At 41.0% G+C, this 17936-nt stretch overlaps 1 protein-coding gene across 8 annotated transcripts in view; it reads right to left on the bottom strand.

The window, feature by feature from the left end:
- Positions 1 to 8469: 8469 nt before the first annotated feature.
- Positions 8470 to 17936, bottom strand: part of UGGT1 (UDP-glucose glycoprotein glucosyltransferase 1) — a 52173-nt gene continuing 42706 nt past the window's right edge. For 5 of the 8 annotated variants that reach the window (XM_075717182.1, XM_075717185.1, XM_075717183.1 and 2 more), the window contains 7 exons: positions 17819 to 17903; positions 16321 to 16503; positions 14946 to 15106; positions 14333 to 14447; positions 13546 to 13662; positions 13045 to 13204; positions 9124 to 12590 (listed from right to left, as the gene is read on the bottom strand). In XM_075717182.1, coding sequence (XP_075573297.1) covers positions 12565 to 12590; positions 13045 to 13204; positions 13546 to 13662; positions 14333 to 14447; positions 14946 to 15106; positions 16321 to 16503; positions 17819 to 17903 — 847 coding nt within the window. In that variant the 3' untranslated portion in view covers positions 9124 to 12564. The other 3 variants (XR_012831338.1, XR_012831339.1, XM_075717187.1) reach the window with 3 other exon arrangements.

The raw sequence follows: 17936 nt of genomic DNA on the forward strand, positions 1-17936 counted from the left end.
GATGGATTTCTCGGAGCATCTCCGTTCCATGTGCACTGGTCAGTGCTTTGGTTAACATGCTGAGCAGCTACTGATTTGTAAGAGCAGTTTCTCTCTTGTTTTCTGCTACATAGGCATTAAGCTTTACAGCCTTAAATAAATGAATGAATGAGCAAACAAGTTGGACAGGTTTTAGGTGGTTGCAAGGTTGGGTACCTATAGTGAGAGCTTTCTCATATCTCATTCTGTGACACCTTCATCCCTAAAATATCTGGGCTTTGCTGGAGAGCTGTTAAAATCAACTTCCAGCTGTTAAAATATTCAGCTTATGCTTGATAGGGCTGACACTGTCTTCAGATCACATTTCTGCTTTTAGAATGCCGTTCTTGCTTTGATCAGCAACACAAAGTGATCAAGTGCATTTATTATTCCATGGATATGAGCTGGCAGTAGGTTTCTCATGCATCAACTGTCTGGTAGAGGGAAAGCAAAGCAAGGCAGGAACTTCTACGATGAGGAAGAGAAGGACTGCATCTTGATCCCCAGTGGGTTTGTCCAAAAGAAGTAAGCAGAAGGGCACTTGGAAACTCGGACAAAAAGATTTGCTTCAAAGTGTAGGCAGAGCATAGCTTTAGCTCTCCTGTACCACTCAGATGATAGCATATACTTTTATGACGGAGCTCAATCACTGCGTGCTTTTGGTTGCTTTACAAAAAAAAAGGGGGGGGGGGGGCACATTCACAGCACACACTGTATTTCCCAGTGCTCACCCTTGAAAAAGAAAGTAAATTTATCAGTTATGTCAGTGAACAGAATGAAAGTCTTGAAAATGTATATTTGATGTAGAGTCTTATATGAGTCTTTTAGGTGTTAATGTTACCCAGGCAGAAGTGTTTCTCTGAGTGGGATGTGAGACAACAGCTTCCCTCGGAAACACGATCTTCATGTAGGAAGTACAGACTTCTGCCCTTACATCCAAGTCCTTTCTAACATAGTGGGAGGTAGGGAGATGATTCTCGAACTATGCAGGGGTTTCTATACTACTTACTTTAAGGTTTTTTTGCCTGCTCTTGACTCAGAGCTTCTGATAGTCATGATCAGATGCAAGACAGTGGACCAAATAAACCTGGTTCAATGTAGTGTAAAGATTTCTGTGTTTCCAGCCCATTTCTCCTAGAACCAATGCATTTTTGTAAAAGAGGTGTCCTAATTCTAGTGTAGTACTGAAAGGGAATGATAGTCTTCATTTGAATGAATAAATTGGCTCTCGATTTGCACTAGAAAGTTGATGGTAAGTGAAATAAAAGTGGTTCCACAGGATTTTATTATTAGTAAATAGTAAAAAAACCCCAACCAACCAACAAACCAGCCAAACAAACAAGAAAACCACCCACAATAGATCCAGAAGTGGATCTGTTTGGCTGCTCCTTTTTCTGGAAGCAGTTAAACCTTTTCAAGGTGACTATATTTAAACTTCACTGAAAAGCTGCATAACTTAATAGCAGCCAGTCTGCAAACGTCTTGGTACTTCACAGAGATGGTATTCATTGCATGTCTTAACCTGCATGCAACACAGCCAGCATGCAGCTGTGGGGCATGAGAATGTGTTCTTCCTGCTTGGGGCTGATTTGGGTAGAGCTTGCCACCTCCAATTTTCTGATTTTGGACTTTGGCGCCTTTTTACTTTTATTGTCTTTTTTCTTTTTTTTTTTTTTTAACGGAATGCCACAGTAGGCCACATGGGACAAATACTTCCCAATTTAAAAATTGCTGGAAATTGCCTGGAAGGGGTTGGCAGGCACTTGTGGATCTTTTTCAGCAGTGCAAGTGCTCCATCTACAGGTCAAAACATCTGCTAAGGTCATTGATCAGCATGGTCAGAGTGTTTTTTTTGAATTATATTAATAAAAAGACAATGTAGCTAAAAAGCTACCTCACAGAGTCGACCAGTGTGATTCTGAGTAACCAGCTTTCAACAGAAAATTGTGACCCGTAAGTTCACCTTCCAAACGGTAGTTTCTTTTTGAAAAAAACTTGGCTTGTTTGTTCAGTGAGAAAGGGTAAAGTTGCTGCATGTGAAGTGGGGTGGCAGCAGGGAGTTAAAAAAAAACTGTAGAAGTTAAAAGCAAATGTTGGCATGAGAGGAAGACTGAGTGTGAAGTTGCCGTGTGTAAGTTTAGGTGGACAACTGGAAGATAATTTCCATCACTGTCAGCGTGGTGAGATTTGAACAGCTTCCCAGCAGTGAGATGGAGGAGTAAGAAACCCAACCCATTTCAAGTGACCTGGATAAAGCTGGGAGTGGGATCATGCAATAGTAGCTGTGGTTTGAAGGTACTGGATTTGGTGACTCCGGTGGCACCGTTCAAGCCAGCAATCAACAATGTTTTTGGGACAAACAATTAAAACGTTCAAGAGCGCAAAAGCCTCTTACTTACAAGACTTACTAATATGTAAGTCTCTTACTTATTGTTGAGCGTTTTTTTGAAAGACCCAAGTCAACTAGCTTGTGAAAACAAAACAATGTGTTCTTACAGAGATCTGGACAGATCAACAGCAGCAAGGAGTTTTCCCATATAAGCCTGCCAATGTGCCTCCATTCAGAGTTAGAGACACATTCCTGGGTAGGAGCATAATTCGGTCAGCATGTCTGCTAATTGGCCTCCATGGCTGCCAGTATAGCAACAGATAAGGCCTTATTTACCCAAGAGAGAGAAACACGATCTTGAACACATCGTAAATACAGTTCAATTTAAGCACATGTAGAACATAAGGAAAAATGTTCTTAACTCATTTAGCTTTGTTCCTAGGTGAAGATGGCAAAATTGTTTAATAAAAAGCAGGATACTTACTAGGTATGTGTGTGCTTTATGTAGAAAGATTTGGAACGGTGTGCTCTTGTTTATTGATACTACTAGGATATCTTTATCAGTCTGATGCAATACACGTTAAGCAGCTGATATTTTAAGGTTTTTCTAAAGGGACAACTCAATAACTGGTATTTAGGAAGAGTCTGAAGGGATGACTGGGGAAATCACTGACCCAATGACACTAGTTTTTGATAAACTGTGGAAGATAAGGCATGTGTTCCAGAAAAGTGCAGCAAAGAGTTACTTCTCCAGACATCTGTCTGAAACAAAACAGAGGGGAAGTTCCTAGGACATCAGTGGTGGCTTGAGAGCTGAAATGACTCTTGAGAGTGTTTTATGGGACATAATTCTTGTCACACAAGTGTGACTTTGAGGAATGATAGGTTTGGGTTTAATAGCAACATGGACCGTGTACATGAAATGCTTCACAAAAGCCTACCTTGTTGCTCCAAACCAATGTAACTATATAGCATATTCTTAGGGCATGTGTTAAAAGGATTAAGAGCCAGTTAGCAAAGTTTTAGTAGCAATAGTTAGTGGGAATCCCTATCAAGTAGGTGTTTGAGATTCTTTTCCTCTGCAGTGATCTGTGCTATTCAGTGTTCTCATAAAGGTCTGGAAGCAATTGTGGTGACAGCTGTTGAACAGCAGTGAACCATACGCAGCAATGCAGATTTCTTGGGGCCTCTTTCTGGAGGGGAACAACAAAAGCATTTCAGTAAGGCAAATTTGAAACTACACATCTAGGAATAAGAAACACAAGGACTTCCAACAAATGAGGGAGTGTATTCTTGAGTCAAAAAAAGGGTTTTAGTGATTGTAGTGGACAAGCAGTTCAAAAGAAATTCTCAGTGGGATGGGTAGAAGGCTTCCTGTGGTGGTTCATTGTACAAGAGGCAAATACTCAGTAGAATGAGTGTGGATGTACAGAAATACACATGCACGCAAACATTTTTTCTTTTTGCAGTGTTGATGAAATTGATCCTGGAATACTTGGAATAATGTATCCAGTTTGGGTGCCAAGATTTCCTTTTCTTTATTAAAAAAAAAAAAAAAAAAAATTAAAACGCACCCAACCAAGCGAACCAGAAAATATCAAGAAAACAGTCTAAAGGCTGAAGAAAATAGTTTGAGCTCTGGAAGTCCTTACTGTATATTTATTGTAGTAAACAAACACCTACAGGTAGAGAAATGGTTGGAGACTAAGAGTCTAAGATCTGAGACATGTTCTTTTCAGCAGAGAAAGGAGATGTAGTAAGTATGAATGGCAGAAACTTTCCCCAGAAAAGTGAAAAAGAAATGATGGGGGGGGGGGGGAGATGCATGGCTTTAGTGTTGGGAATTAATTTTAAGCAAACAAAGCAGCTGGTTCTCTGTTCTGTGGTATCTTTTAAGAGGAAGCCAAGAGGCTGTGCTGTACATGAGGTGGCTCTGCTTAGTAGTAGAGGGGGAACAGCAAGAACTACAACAGCCTCTGATGAACAGGCAGTGAGACCAGTGAGGTCTGGAACTGGTAACACAGTGCATGAGATGCAGCGCTCCTCCCACCTCCCCGTTCAGCTAAGTTACCCGCTGCCCTCTCAAACATGCGTGTATGTCTTAGTCCTTCCCCTTCCATCTCTAGGAGTTGGAAAAGGTCAGTCATGAGGATTTTGGCTTTCTAAGTGGGACTGTCAGTGGGTGCTAGGGTGCTCCCCGCACACCTGCAGGCTCAGCAGCTCCTCAGCAAATCGATATCCCCCAGTCACTGCGCTGTAGTCAGGCGGGTCCTGCATCTCCAGGTGTCTGTGCTCAGGTGTAGCAACAGCATTAGCTGAAGAAGCAGAATGCTTGATTGCTTATCATGTGGTTCCTGGGCTGCCTAGGAGCAGAAGAGGACCCTGCTGTGCCATAATCAAGTATATTTCTGAGTTCTTTATTCCAGATCTTCACACGGAAGAAACACTGTTCCCATTCCTCATCAAGCCCCAAGCTGGCTAATGAGGAACAAATTCAATGCATTTCAAGCACAAGGCAATCTGTCTTAGTAAGGATCTTAATAAAGTCTAGTCAGCAATAAACCCTGGTAGTCAGAAGTTATTTTCCTTGAGTTTCCTGATTAGGGAATGCTGTTCAATTATCTGGATTCCAATGAGCAGCTGGCATACATGCTGCAGACAGAAAGGGAGAGTGGGGTAGAGGTCTTTAATTATCTTCAAGTCAGCAAAGATCAGTGCGTTGAATCAAAACAGATGGAGTATATAATCCACTAGCAATACTCACGATTGGGTAAATATAGTTGTATGGCAAAAAGGAGGAAGGCAAAACAAATGGAGAGGAATTTCCTTGTGGGTAGGCTTTAAATGTTGGTATATTTACACCATCACTGCTAGCCAAGGTGGAAGCGTGAAGTGTAAATACAGCGTCAGAGTGAACATTTCTGTGGTGACTTGCAAGGCTGCTCTGGAGGAGCAGCAGGGTTTGGGAAAGTCAGTTCCTTGAGGAACCTTGTGCTTTGTGTTCCACTGGCAGTGGCTGGTTTGTGAGTCTCTTGGTTCCAGAAGGCAGAGGTTTAATTCCTTTCCTGGGGTGCACTTCAGGCATTTCTGCATTGACTGCAAATCAGGCTGGACTTGTCAGACAAAATAATTGAAGACATTTTCTGGACATTACAAGCTGGTGAGATGTGTAACAGAGGCACCATACAGCTGCTGGATGGAGTTACAATACCAGTAGGCGCTCAGTGTTCTTCCTGGTTCCCAGTTGTGAGGTTTGCAGTTACGCTCCCAGCATCTCCACTCACCACCACGTAGTAGTGGGAGGTCTGACCTGATAAGCTTGTCAAAGCCCAGCAAGACCTTCCAACCAGAAGCCCCTGTGATTGCCTTTACTGATTTATGGGGTTTTCTGTTGTGATGCAGACTGCAGGTGTCTGCTACAGACAGCATTAAATCCAGTGGCCTTTTCTACGGGTGGTGCTAGCTGGTTGTTATAAAGGCATCAAGCTGTGTGCAGGCAAGAAGTCACTGGTGATGGGACAGGAAAGCCTGTTGCACCCAGAGCACAGCTGAGGGTGCTGCTGTGTGCTAAATTGCAGGGATGTTTTTGTGTGCAGAGGCACTGCCACATGTGTCTTGGATGGGGACCCAGGCCAAACCTATAATCTAGAGAGGATCTCATCAGGCTTAGCAAAGTGTGCATGGAAGACTGGCATGGTGTAGCCCTGCCACTACTTCTAAGCCCTGATGATAAGGGCACCCTAACTACTGTAATTTGTCTAACGCTGAAGTGCGTTTTAGTGACTGATTTTTCATCTTGTTATGTCAGTTCAAGTATTTGATCAGTAAGATGGAAACAGGCAGCAAGAACAGCATCAGGAAAGGTGGTTTTTCTACCTGGAGACAAAGCAGTGCTTACTGTCATATGGCTGTGTATCTGTTCCCCAGTTAGAGCCTAAATGGTACAAGGCAAACAAGAAACGAATCAAATGCCTGCGATGTGTGTAGAGGCTTCTCCTCCCTTTCATCTCTCCTGTGTGGATAGGAGCTGGATTTGAGCTGCTGTGCTGAATACCTCAGCAGTGGCACTAAACAGAGTTTTGGGTAAAATACCGCTTTAATTTTGTGGCAAACTCTTCCACAGGGGCACCATGCTTCCTTACTGAAGGGTGACTCTCTGTACCAAACCCAAATGCTATGCATGGAGGACCACAGAGGTGAGGTGAGTTTTACCATACTGTATTACAGGGAGATTAGCTAGTGTGCCAGCAAAGCTATGGTCGCAGGTTCACACAGTCTAGATCTCATATACCAGAGGCAAGGGGCTGCCACGGGTTTGTATTTCTGGTTCTGCAGGTGTCCTGGTTTTGGCTGGGATAGAGTTAATTTTCTTCCTAGTAGCAGGCATAGTGCTGTGTTTTGGATTTAGGATGAGAATAATGCTGATAACACACTGATGTTTTAGTTGTTGCTAAGTGCTGCTTATGCTAGTCAAGGACTTTTCAGCTTCCCATGCTCTGCCAGGTGCACAAGAAACTGGGAGGGGCACAGCCAGAACGGTTGATCCAAACTGCCCAAAGGGCTATTCCATACCATATGACGTCACGCTCAGTATGTAAACTGGGGGGTGTTGGCCGGGGAGCAGCGATCGCTGCTCGGGAACTGTCTGGGTATCAGTTGGCAGGTGGTGAGCAATTGCATTGTGCATCACTTGCTTTGTATATTATTACTATTATTATCATTATTATATTGTTGTTATTATTATCATTACTATTTTACTTTATTTCAATTATTAAACTGTTCTTATCTCAACCCAGGAGTGTTTCTCACTCTTACTCCTCCGATTCTCTCCCCCATCCCATCGGGGTAGAGGGAATGAGTGAGCGGCTGCGTGGTGCTTAGTTGCTGGCTGGGGCTAAACCACGACAGCAGGTACCCTTGCACCTCATAGTGCTCTCAGGTAACCTTGGACCTCTGCCTTTCAACTGCCTGCTTTCCTTTAAACAGGGCCATGAGAAAAAAAATTAGCATCCTGCAGTGCTTGCCTCCTCCTAATTGAAACAAGCTAGAAGCAAACTGGGTTCTCCTCAACTGCAATTCTGTTCCTTGTTGTAACTCCCTGTATCAGTCCCCCATCCCTGTCATCACACCCCCCAAGATCTTCTGAATCCCATTAACTAGTACGTAGAACGACTGACCAGAAATTTAGGTGCAACTTGTTTGCAGTGAAAGACATCTCAGGCTGAAGAAAGGCTGAGTGGCAGGAACTTGTTCTGATGCTGTGAGAGCACACCCATGGGTGATACGCAGCAGACGGCGATCCCCGTTGGTGTGGGCCTGCATTGTGGACATGCTGGTATCTGCCTGTAGTGCAGACTACAGCTGCAGCCTCAGCACAGGGTGGGATAGACAGTCCCCATGTGAGCCTCTGTGCTATAGTGCACTGTGATGACTCGGTCTCCCCATGCTACTAATTCAGAGCAGGGTGGTAAGTCTTACACTGGAAAAGCTGGCTCTGCTTGCTGATGAGAGCTAGACACAGGTGCTGGGAATTACTTTTAAGATTGCTGTCAAGAAAGTGAAGGGGCAGGCTGGACACCCTTGAGTAATGCCTTGCACACGTGGCAGGAAGTCCAGAGCCAAGACAGAACGTGGTGGGCTTCGACAGCAGCTGCCCTTGGTGTGTTCCAGCACTGCAGGAGCCATTCTGTACCATGTGGCATGTCAGTCCCAGCTGGAGGAATGCGCTTCCCGATACCTTTACACTGAGCTATATATGGTGTATGGCTGAAGTTACAGGCATGTATTATTGATAGGGTTGGCAGGGTGGGGGTGGAGGGGAATGGGACAGTTTGCCCATCAAAAAATCTGTTGTATTCAGGCTAATACAATTTTTAAAATTGGGGTTTGTAGAAGAAGATTCAGAACTACTTTTTCCATTCCCCCTGCACCCATCAGAGTTTTTCTCATTTAAGCTAGCTCTTTTGCGGTGGAAGGAAACGCGTCTCAGACACAAAACCATGTATCGATGCGCAGTACCACGCTGAAATATGTACTTTGAAAATTAAAAGGGGGGCAGTGGTCATGCAAAACCCCTCATTGGCTGAGGAGCCAAGAGGCATACGGCATGTATTTATTCTTTCTGGCCGCTTCCTCTTCCCCTTTTAGTTGTCTCCTAGGATTTGTTCTCATTTTCCAAACCTGAGCAAGTTCAAACAGCCAACTGTAGGAAACCAAATACATATTTCTATGGCATTCAACTGAGCTTTCTGTGTAAAGCTGTCTATTCCATAGCTCTTTGAATAATAGAGATGCTCTGGTTGAGAGGCTTTTCTCAGAGTCCTGTAGGAGTTTGGAATTCATTCCCAACTCTGAAAGAGACCCAGACATAGCTTTTTAGTTGCAAGCATTATTTGAGAAACACTTTTCTGAGCGCTTACTACAAATGAATCAGTGTAAAACTTAATCAAATGAAGAAAACTGACATAGAAGCACCTTTTTTTAATTAGTAGTAGGTAGAGTTGGAAAAAAGATATAAATCTACCTTAAATGTAAAATATTTCTATCCTTTCTTTAACAGAAGTGTCTCAGTTTAGGGGTTACTTTAATACCATGATTAACCAGACCAGCTTCGAGGAGGAACTCTTTCCCCTTCTAAAAGCTTTTCAACAGTATCCCAACACTTCAATACAAGAATAAATGACAAATGTACTCTAAGTAACTCCATTAAAACATGAGTTATCAGACCCAAAGTAATTGACAGGAGAGGTATGGGTAAAGAACAGAAAAGACTTTATTACATTAGACATCTTACTGTTGCCACTGTACTGGGAAACTCACTGTAATCTCAGTTTAGGTAACATTCAGTAGAGAATAACTCCCAATATCTTGGGTCAGTAGGTATCAGTGCCACACTGACTTATGGTATATTCTTGAACAGATTACAGAAGATTTGGATATGCAAAACAGTTTATATTAAAAAAAAAAGTTTTGGTTCCTAAGATTGTGACTGGGTATTTACTGCTCTGTACGTGTCCCACCCCTTTCATTTCCCTTACAACCCATCCCCCAATAGCTAAATGAAAGAGAAATCTTAAAAACATTTCTCTGCTATTTGTTTTCCAGTAAGGCAGTGAAATCCTCCTTTTAAAATAAAGTACTGGGCATTTTTCAGTGTGAACTTTTCACCAAGAGGTCAAGCTGCTTGTATCCCGAGTTTGGGAACAGCGTCATCACTTTCCCACAGAAGTGGCGTTTCTAGTCTGAGGGAGCCAAAATTATGTTAGGGCCTCTGTAATCGCCAAAATTATGTTCTGGCCTCTGTAATCCCCATTTTCTATTTTTTCTTATCAGTCTTACTAGTTTACAGGAACAGGCCATCAGTGGTATGATCAGAAGCAGCTCTATTTCAGTAATCATCTTACTCTGAGATTCTTTCTAGCTGGAGCTGTCAAAAGATTTTTCTTTTAAGGCCCAGCTGAGCACTATGAGCAAGCATATGCACAGATCTAAAGTAAGTGACTATTCTCCTCTATGACTGTTATTCTTGTGTGCAAATAAATAGTGGCTTCCCAGGAAAAAGTGGAGTAGATCACATTCGGAATGATTAGTACCATGTGCATTTTATAATGTACTTGAGAACAGGTACAGGACTCTTAAGAGTACTGCAATATGTACAAAATCTCACAATACGTGTTTCTGGTTTCTTTCTATATCAATTGTGAGTTAGATTTTTTTTTTTATTTCTTAGTAAGAGCTGAACAGAAGAGCATGGTCTCTGTTAACCAGACGGAACAAAAATATTCTCCATAGCTTGCTAGATTTTGTAATTTTAAAAAGAAAAAAAAAAAGTATGCAGCATCGGTGTTTAAGTGCATACATGAACTATTAGAATGGAGGAGCATAATTAAAACAAATAATTCTGTAACTGACATTTAATTTAAAAATATTTTCTCCTTATTGAACTCCAAACAAGACATTGTAAATATTGTGCTGAATTTAAGAGGTTAATTTATTCTCTATCTTCTGGCTTCTAATAATATTTATATCAGAAAACTTGAGCTTTTCTTTTTCTGAGGGCTTGGGCAGATTCTTTCCCCATGCACACACCACTCTCCTCCTCTACTGGCCCGTCCATCCCTGGATGAAACTGTGGCATACAGCTGCTGCCCACCTGATCCTGTGCCATTCCACGTGCTCCAAAGAGGCGTAAGTGGTTTGTAGCTGAACACAGAAAGGGTAATCTCTTACATGTGCTGCATTATCTGTTTAAAATAGCCTAATTAACATAGTATGTAATTACTTTCATTTGTTGGCTGGCACATTATTGGTTTTAACACTAGAAAAAAATCCTTCTAGTGTAAGTCTGCTTATCCCTTAACGGGAACAGTTTTGGTGGGAAGCATAAGTCACTTGTAACTGAATTTAAAAACCCACAAAGTGGAAAATACCTAAGCTGGTAAGTCATACTCTGTAAGTTCATGGTTTGATGTCCAGCCCTCCACATTTGCATAGCTTTCCCTCTGGAGAGGGGCAGATTATGAACTGTCCTTTCCAATACCTTTCTAGAATTACCCATTACTGATATCCACCAGAAGCATGCATGCAGTGTTACTGGTTAGTTTACTGACCTTGTCAACAGTGCCAGCAATGTGTGTTTAAGGGACCCCAGCTGTTTCTTTTAACAGGTTTTTTTAAGAGTTTGGGTTAGTGATTTGGGCCCTTTCTTGAGCTGGCTGGAAAAGAGCCGCTTTTCTGTTCAGTTGCCCTATTGAACAGTTTAAACACTACAACTGCTGTCTTTCAGATTCCTCCAAAACATTTATAGGATGTATAATACAATAATTCTAGAAGGGTATCTTAAGTCAGGATTATCTTTAGTGTGAAACTCTTACAGCACAGAACATTTACCTGTATAAAAACATGGGAGGCAGAAGTGATCCCAGTTTGAATTTCTGAAGTAGCAGTGCATAAGGAGCTATGTTTTACTACTAGAAATACTATTACATTTCAACTCTTCAACTTCTCAGTGTTCTAGGGAGCAGACAATAATCCTACAGAATGAGGGAAACAGGGTTTGAGGATTTTTTAATTCATATGTTCATAACAGAACTATAGCAGTATCATCTTTAAAAATTAAGACATGAATATGAATGATAAAACTAGCCCAGGGTAGTTAATCCTTGCAGGAAAATGTTTTCTCATCTGTGCACAGAATGAAAACAAATATAGGTGAAATATTCAGAAACCCCAAAATCAAATTAGGACTGTAATGTGTGCAAGCAAAAAGGATGATCAAAGGACTGAGTGTGAACTAAAGCTTAAGACGGAAGCACTCTGAATTTTTTATTGATGTGACAACATCTCTGTTTGAAGAAAAATGAAATTTACATGATGAAAAACTTCCAAGCTTCCACAGATTTTTCATGAACAAAAACCATTCATGAATCGGTGAACCACAGCAACAGTAAGACCCTACCAGTTTTGCAGACTGATTTAAACTTTGAGCAGGAAGGAAGGAGGGCACTTTGATTCAAGTCAGATGGGCTGGGATGAACTGAGCTGTCAAATTCAATGTTCTGCTCACTTTGTAAGCTTGGGCATTTGTATTTGGATGGGCATTTAAATAGATTGTGGTAGCTTTACATTAAGCCAAACCTTCAGACGTTGGACAGGAAATAGAAAAATCTAAGTAATGCTGGACTTCTTACAAAATCAAGGGCATACCGAACAAATCTGAGAAGCATTTCCAACCATTTGAAAACCTGCAGATAAAACAGTATCCCAAATTCAAGGCATGATTCTGAGCCTTTTAATGTTACCTGGAAAAATTATCTCCATCAGTTGAGGTTAGGACTTATGTTCTAGCCAATGGCTCAGGGTCTGCGATTTCCAGGCTCTCAAGTTAGATCTGAGGCTAACGGGATCTTCATCAATGGTGGAGGTAGCAACAGCTGATGGAACAGGCTGTGGCTTTTCCAGTGGATTTTGAAGTTTTGTTTCTGAAATGCTAAATTCCATCATGGGCTCTTTCATCTCTACCACAGGTGCAAGAAACCAGTAATGCTAATTCCAGCAATCCAGATCCTATTTCATATGCAGAAATTAACCCAAAGTAATAAAAATGCATACATCATCCCATTCAATTATTCAGCAGTTTTGCAGACATACCAGAAAAAACTAGCTTTCAATATAAAAATTGTCTATGAAACAGTCTAACTTGAATTTTTCTCCATGGATCATAATTCCACATGTGCTGCTGGATCTGTAGAAGAGGAGAGAAAAATGAGCACTCATTTCCAGCTACCACAATTGGCAGATTGGTTTGAAAATTAGCATATGAACCCCGAAGACTTGTTCTCTGCCAGGTTACCAGTGACCAAAGAACAATTCATACCCATTGTGTATAGTGGCACTTCAGTTAAGGGTTAAGGTAAGGCCAAGCTCATAAAATTGCAGGAACAGTAAGGGTCTTTTTAACAGAACTGGAACAGGTGTGCAGTAGAGCACTCTTATCTAAGTTTCAGAATCAGGTTAAGTTACACCAGCCTCACTCAGCAAGGCCTTTCTGTCCCATTGAAATATACAGGTCATTTAACAGATCCTCCATGCAAGCCTTTGCACGGTGCAAGCTTCCAGTGAATGAGTATGCAACTTAACCCCAGTCCAAACAGGTAGGAAGAAAGTCACAGAAGTAGGGAAGTAGTCAGAAAGATTACCATGTGTGTGTTGTCCTGGCATCTTAGCTGGTGTTCCTGTTTCTTTTTCTTTCTGGAAAAGACTATGGAGCAGTTTGATTTCTTGATCATAGTCCTGCCATTCTGGAACTATACGCATCGCTGCTTGCAGCTTGGGCTCTTTGGTCATTGGGTTATTACACTGCAAACAAAACATACGCACTGTACAGACACTTAATGCCTACAAAAGGTTTAGTTACTGAACAGAAGTATGCTTCCCCCTGGTGGAATTAATCTGTTGTTCATGAACACCACATGCCTGTATTTTAGCTAGAGTACAGTGTAAATCTCTTTCCAAATTCATAATAATGCCACTGCTCCAGGTAAGAGAAAGATAGAAGTTAAATGAAAAAACTGAAGTGCTGAAAACGTTTAAGTAACAATACAGGATGAGGTGCCTAGATCTGAGGTAGGGAAGTGCCTCTAAAATCAGTCACTGTATTTTATTGACACATAAGAATGAGGGAGCCATACTGCACTTACCAGATCAATGGTTTTTGCTCTCTTCTTTGAGGAATCATCACACCACGTTTCACACCACAGCCACTCCTGTGGGAGTGATTTAATCGGCACCTGGTGGATCATGTTGTTAGGCAAATCCTGTTGTGAGGAATAAGAGTTAGTAGCAGTTTCCGCAGAGTGCAGGGTGGGAGGAACAACACCCCCCAACCAGATAGTATTGAGAAGTTTAACTTTTGTAAAGAGTTTTTTTCCAATGCAAATAAAAAGTGATGAACCAACCTTTCATTCCATTCTAAAAAAAGCCCTTTGGAAAAAAACCTGCATACTACACCTGTTAATCTTATTTTGTTGAAAATTAGTTATTTAGCAAACAGTATTAAAGCAGTAATATGAATCCAGTATCAAACCTGTACCAGACCAGCTTGGAAGACTATTCTTAATTGATTAAAACCATTGTGTTATTTTTTTCCATCCGCCACAGTACAACCCTTATTTCCGTGTTATTAAGTCAGTGCACAGTAAAGCACTCAGAGCTGGATAGCTCAAGAAACAAGTACCCAATTGTATTATGTATTTGTCTTGGAGTATAGTGGAAAATTTGATAGTCTTAAGACATTTAAGAGGAAAGCGTTGTTTCCACCCACCAGTTATCTTTGATGCTATCAATACCTCCCTAATTTGAAGATAGGGCATAATGGGGCTGCCACTAGCATGTGGATGTGATTGAAGTTTTGCCTGGAAAGGAGAGGTCCCAACCTGCCATCATACCCCAGTAAAACAAAACAAAACAAACACAAGAAAAACACACCTGATCAAGGTTGGACAGACTATTAGGGTCCTGACTAAGACCCTGATATTGTCCTCTGAGTCGATCTCCAGCTGCTATCTTTCTGAACTTCTTCAGATCCACAACATACAGAGCGCTACATGAAGATGACAATTAGTAATGACATTTGACTGATGAGTAACTTACTGCAGCCCCATTAGAGCCCGAGATACAATATGCTAAAACAATCTCTTGGTGGCAGTACATCAAATTATCTATAGAAGGCAGGAAAGCAGTTCTAACAAGGTCATGGCACGTACAAAAAAAAATTTTCAACAAATCTATCCTTAGATTTGCTGTCATGCAGTCCCTTCTTCCAACATTTGTTATTAACAAATGAAGCTGTCTGGTTAGTTAATACTTCAGTTCTTTTAACACTTCAGTTCTTCATCTGTAAAAGTTGTAGCATACTGGAAGTAACATCAGTGTCCCTAGCACTTCAAAGGGACCATAGGCAATGGAACCTTGAAGAGGCAACAGTAAGCAAAAAGTGGTTCACTGCAGCGTGGTATACCTCAGCTAGTTTTCTGCTAATTCTAAGTAGTAGCAAGAGCTTTCCGCCCCTCTATTTTGAAAAAACTGAATTCTTCAGTACCTGATGTGGTATTTTCTTCCAGCTAAATGACTTGCCCAGTATCCCGATTTCCAGAACCTGTAGCCATCCATTTCTCTTCGACTGTCACAGAATGGAGTATATCCATAAGGAGCACCATCTAGATTGAAATCTCTTAATTCCTTTAGATCTGTGCGCACAATCTGAAGGGAAAGAACATTTTATTTTTATTTGTAGAAGCCTGCCACAGGTTATTTTGAAATGCTGGTCAGGATTTAATTCAAACTGAGCAAATGGTTAAAGGAAGAATTACCTGTTACACTCTGCAGTCTTTTGCATCATGTATATGTAGTACAAAAACACAGCACAGAAGGTGTTGTCTCCCCTGCCCTTAGAGCTGGAGCAGCTAAAATAGAGCTTAAAATAATCTGATAGGGGTTGGTTTCACAGCTGAAGTGCCAAATTATTGCTTAATAAGGAACAAGAATTCTCACTATACATGAACTTTACTGTGATCCTTTGTATCCTTTCCTCTTGAAAGTTTGCAAACCCTTCAAGGATGAAGGCTTACTAGTGTCTTTTTGACATAGATGTTGTGGCTGTAATACTACTCTTAAAAATACCACTCTGGTGGGGAAAAAAATGCATTAATATCTCTTTTATAAACAGAGCAAAAACTGCCTAAAATGACAACAGCGTAGCTGGAAATTTATCTGAGGTGATACTTTAGCATAAGTTGTAATGGTTTTAACTGACATGGGATCATACTGTACGTATGCCAAAACACCTCAGGCATTTTATACTTACGTGTTGATAATCTGTACTTCTCAGTTTCATATATATTTTTGAAGGAGTGTTTTTGGCACATGTATTCTGTACTTTCAAACTGTTCAGGCAGTAAGCACATGCAAAGCCTTATAGACACCATTCGTTTGCTTTGCAGCAGGACACGGCTTCGTGCACAAGGGATTTGCCTTCTCGCTCCTCTGAAAGCCACTCGGATCAGGCCAAGTTAAAAGCAGGGGGGTGGGAGGGGGAGGGTGTTTGGTGACTTCGGAAAATACCGTATGGGGTAAAGTGACCTGCAGGCTGGCTGGGAGAACAGACAGAACTGGAAAAATGGAAGGGTGAAACAAGAATCTATTTGGCAAACTAGCTGGAATCACAGTGAGCAAATGAGGAACCAGACAAAAGTAAAAGACAGGCCAACAAAACCAATCTTTGTGGGAACAGGCAGAAAAAACTGCACTCACTGAAGCATGCTATAGTTACAGAATCAACCTTCAGTCATGCCTGGGAAGGGCTCAGACTTGCAACCTTTCCAATAATACGGAAATTGTATTCAAGAACATACTATTCTTAGAGAAAAGCAAAACAGAAAAAGGAAAAGATCAAGTAATTCCAACCTCTGTGTTACCTGATCGGCATCCACAAACAGGATTTTATCAACAGCTAATGGGAAGAGCACATCTAGAAAGAGGATCTTGTAACCCCAAATGATACGCTGTTTCTCTGTTTGCTGATGAAGCCAGCGTGGCCATTTATACTGGACAAGCTCATACTGGAAATTATACTTCTCTGCCATGTATGGGATGAACTCCTGCAGAGGGAGGGGAGGAAAAAGTAGCTTATCTCAGTTCTTTGTTCCTCTGCAGGTAAAAGAAAAGTGCATTACAAGAGATAGACTTCAGTCCTATAATAAAGCATAGAACATTAGAAAATGAAATACCACAGAGAACACAGTTTCATTGTTACTTCAAACAAAGACATAACCCCAAACTGAACAATCAGTACAAACTCTAAAGCCAACTATCATTAAGACAACTAAGTATTTTGGCATTTTTCCCAACACAATTACTTATGAGCCATTTTATAGTAATCCACAGATCAGTTTAAAAGAATGCATTAACTCAAATGGTAAAATTTCACAGATGGGAGAATTATTATGTAGGGCTGTACAAAGCAGTGTAGATGGGAATAATAAAATGAGAGAAAAGAATTGGGAAAAATTTTTTTACTAGAACAGCTTGGCCCACTGTCAAATCAGTTGACGTTCTCAGCTGTGAGGCTTCCTCTGACACTGGAAGAGTACAGGTTTAGCCAAGGGATGCTGGTGCAACACAGCCCATTAGGAAGGGAGGGGGGAAGCATATTGTTGCACCACCCCAAGAGGTGACTGACAACAGCAGAGTCACAGCACAGCCCATGTTTGCAGCAGTGGGAACACTGCCAATTATTTCCCCTTGAGTTCATGCTGAACAGGCAAGATTCTCTAAGAAATGCTACTTCCTAATATTAAACGTTAAAAGTTGCAAATTCCTGAATGTTTTAATTTACCTCTGGGTTCTGTTTTGAATCCTGCCATTTGTTTTATGATGTATCCCATATAATTGATAAGTATTTCCAGGTATACTCATCTAGAGCCCATGTCACTCTTTACCATGCACCGCTCATGTACTCTAGTCAGTCTGAAACATGGTTTTAATGTCTCCTCTTATGAGGCTCTCTCCACACCTAGTCATAGGTGCTGCTTCTCCAGTAGTGTTTTTCCTATAATCTTTCAATCCTTATGTATTAGATGTAAGTTTATAATAGATTCATTTAATCTTAAAATCTACATCTTTATTGTGCGGTCACAAAAAAAAAAGTTCAGATTCTTTCAGCTATGATATTACTTGTTTGTGCTTTTCTCATTTACCTTCAGCTTGGGTCCCCTGTCAACCTGTGTGTTATTTCTCAAAGCTTTCTAGGCAGAACCACCAGCTTATACCAACTTGATGCTTTGTCAAAATAGAAGGTATACAGACAGGTAACTGTACATATGTTTACATAATAGTATGATGTACCAGTTGCAATTTTTTTTTTTTTTTTAAACTTTTCCCCACAATAGAATAAATTTCTAATTAGTAACCAACCTTGAATGTAGGCGATAAGTAGTTCTTCAGAAACCAAAACTTTAAAGGAGTCTTAGTATGTTTCAGCACAGACAACATCATTATGCTATCAAAAGAAAAAAAATAAAGCATTTACAGG

Source organism: Pelecanus crispus, chromosome 9, assembly GCF_030463565.1.
Source record: "Pelecanus crispus isolate bPelCri1 chromosome 9, bPelCri1.pri, whole genome shotgun sequence".
Classification (NCBI taxonomy): Eukaryota; Metazoa; Chordata; class Aves; order Pelecaniformes; family Pelecanidae; genus Pelecanus; species Pelecanus crispus.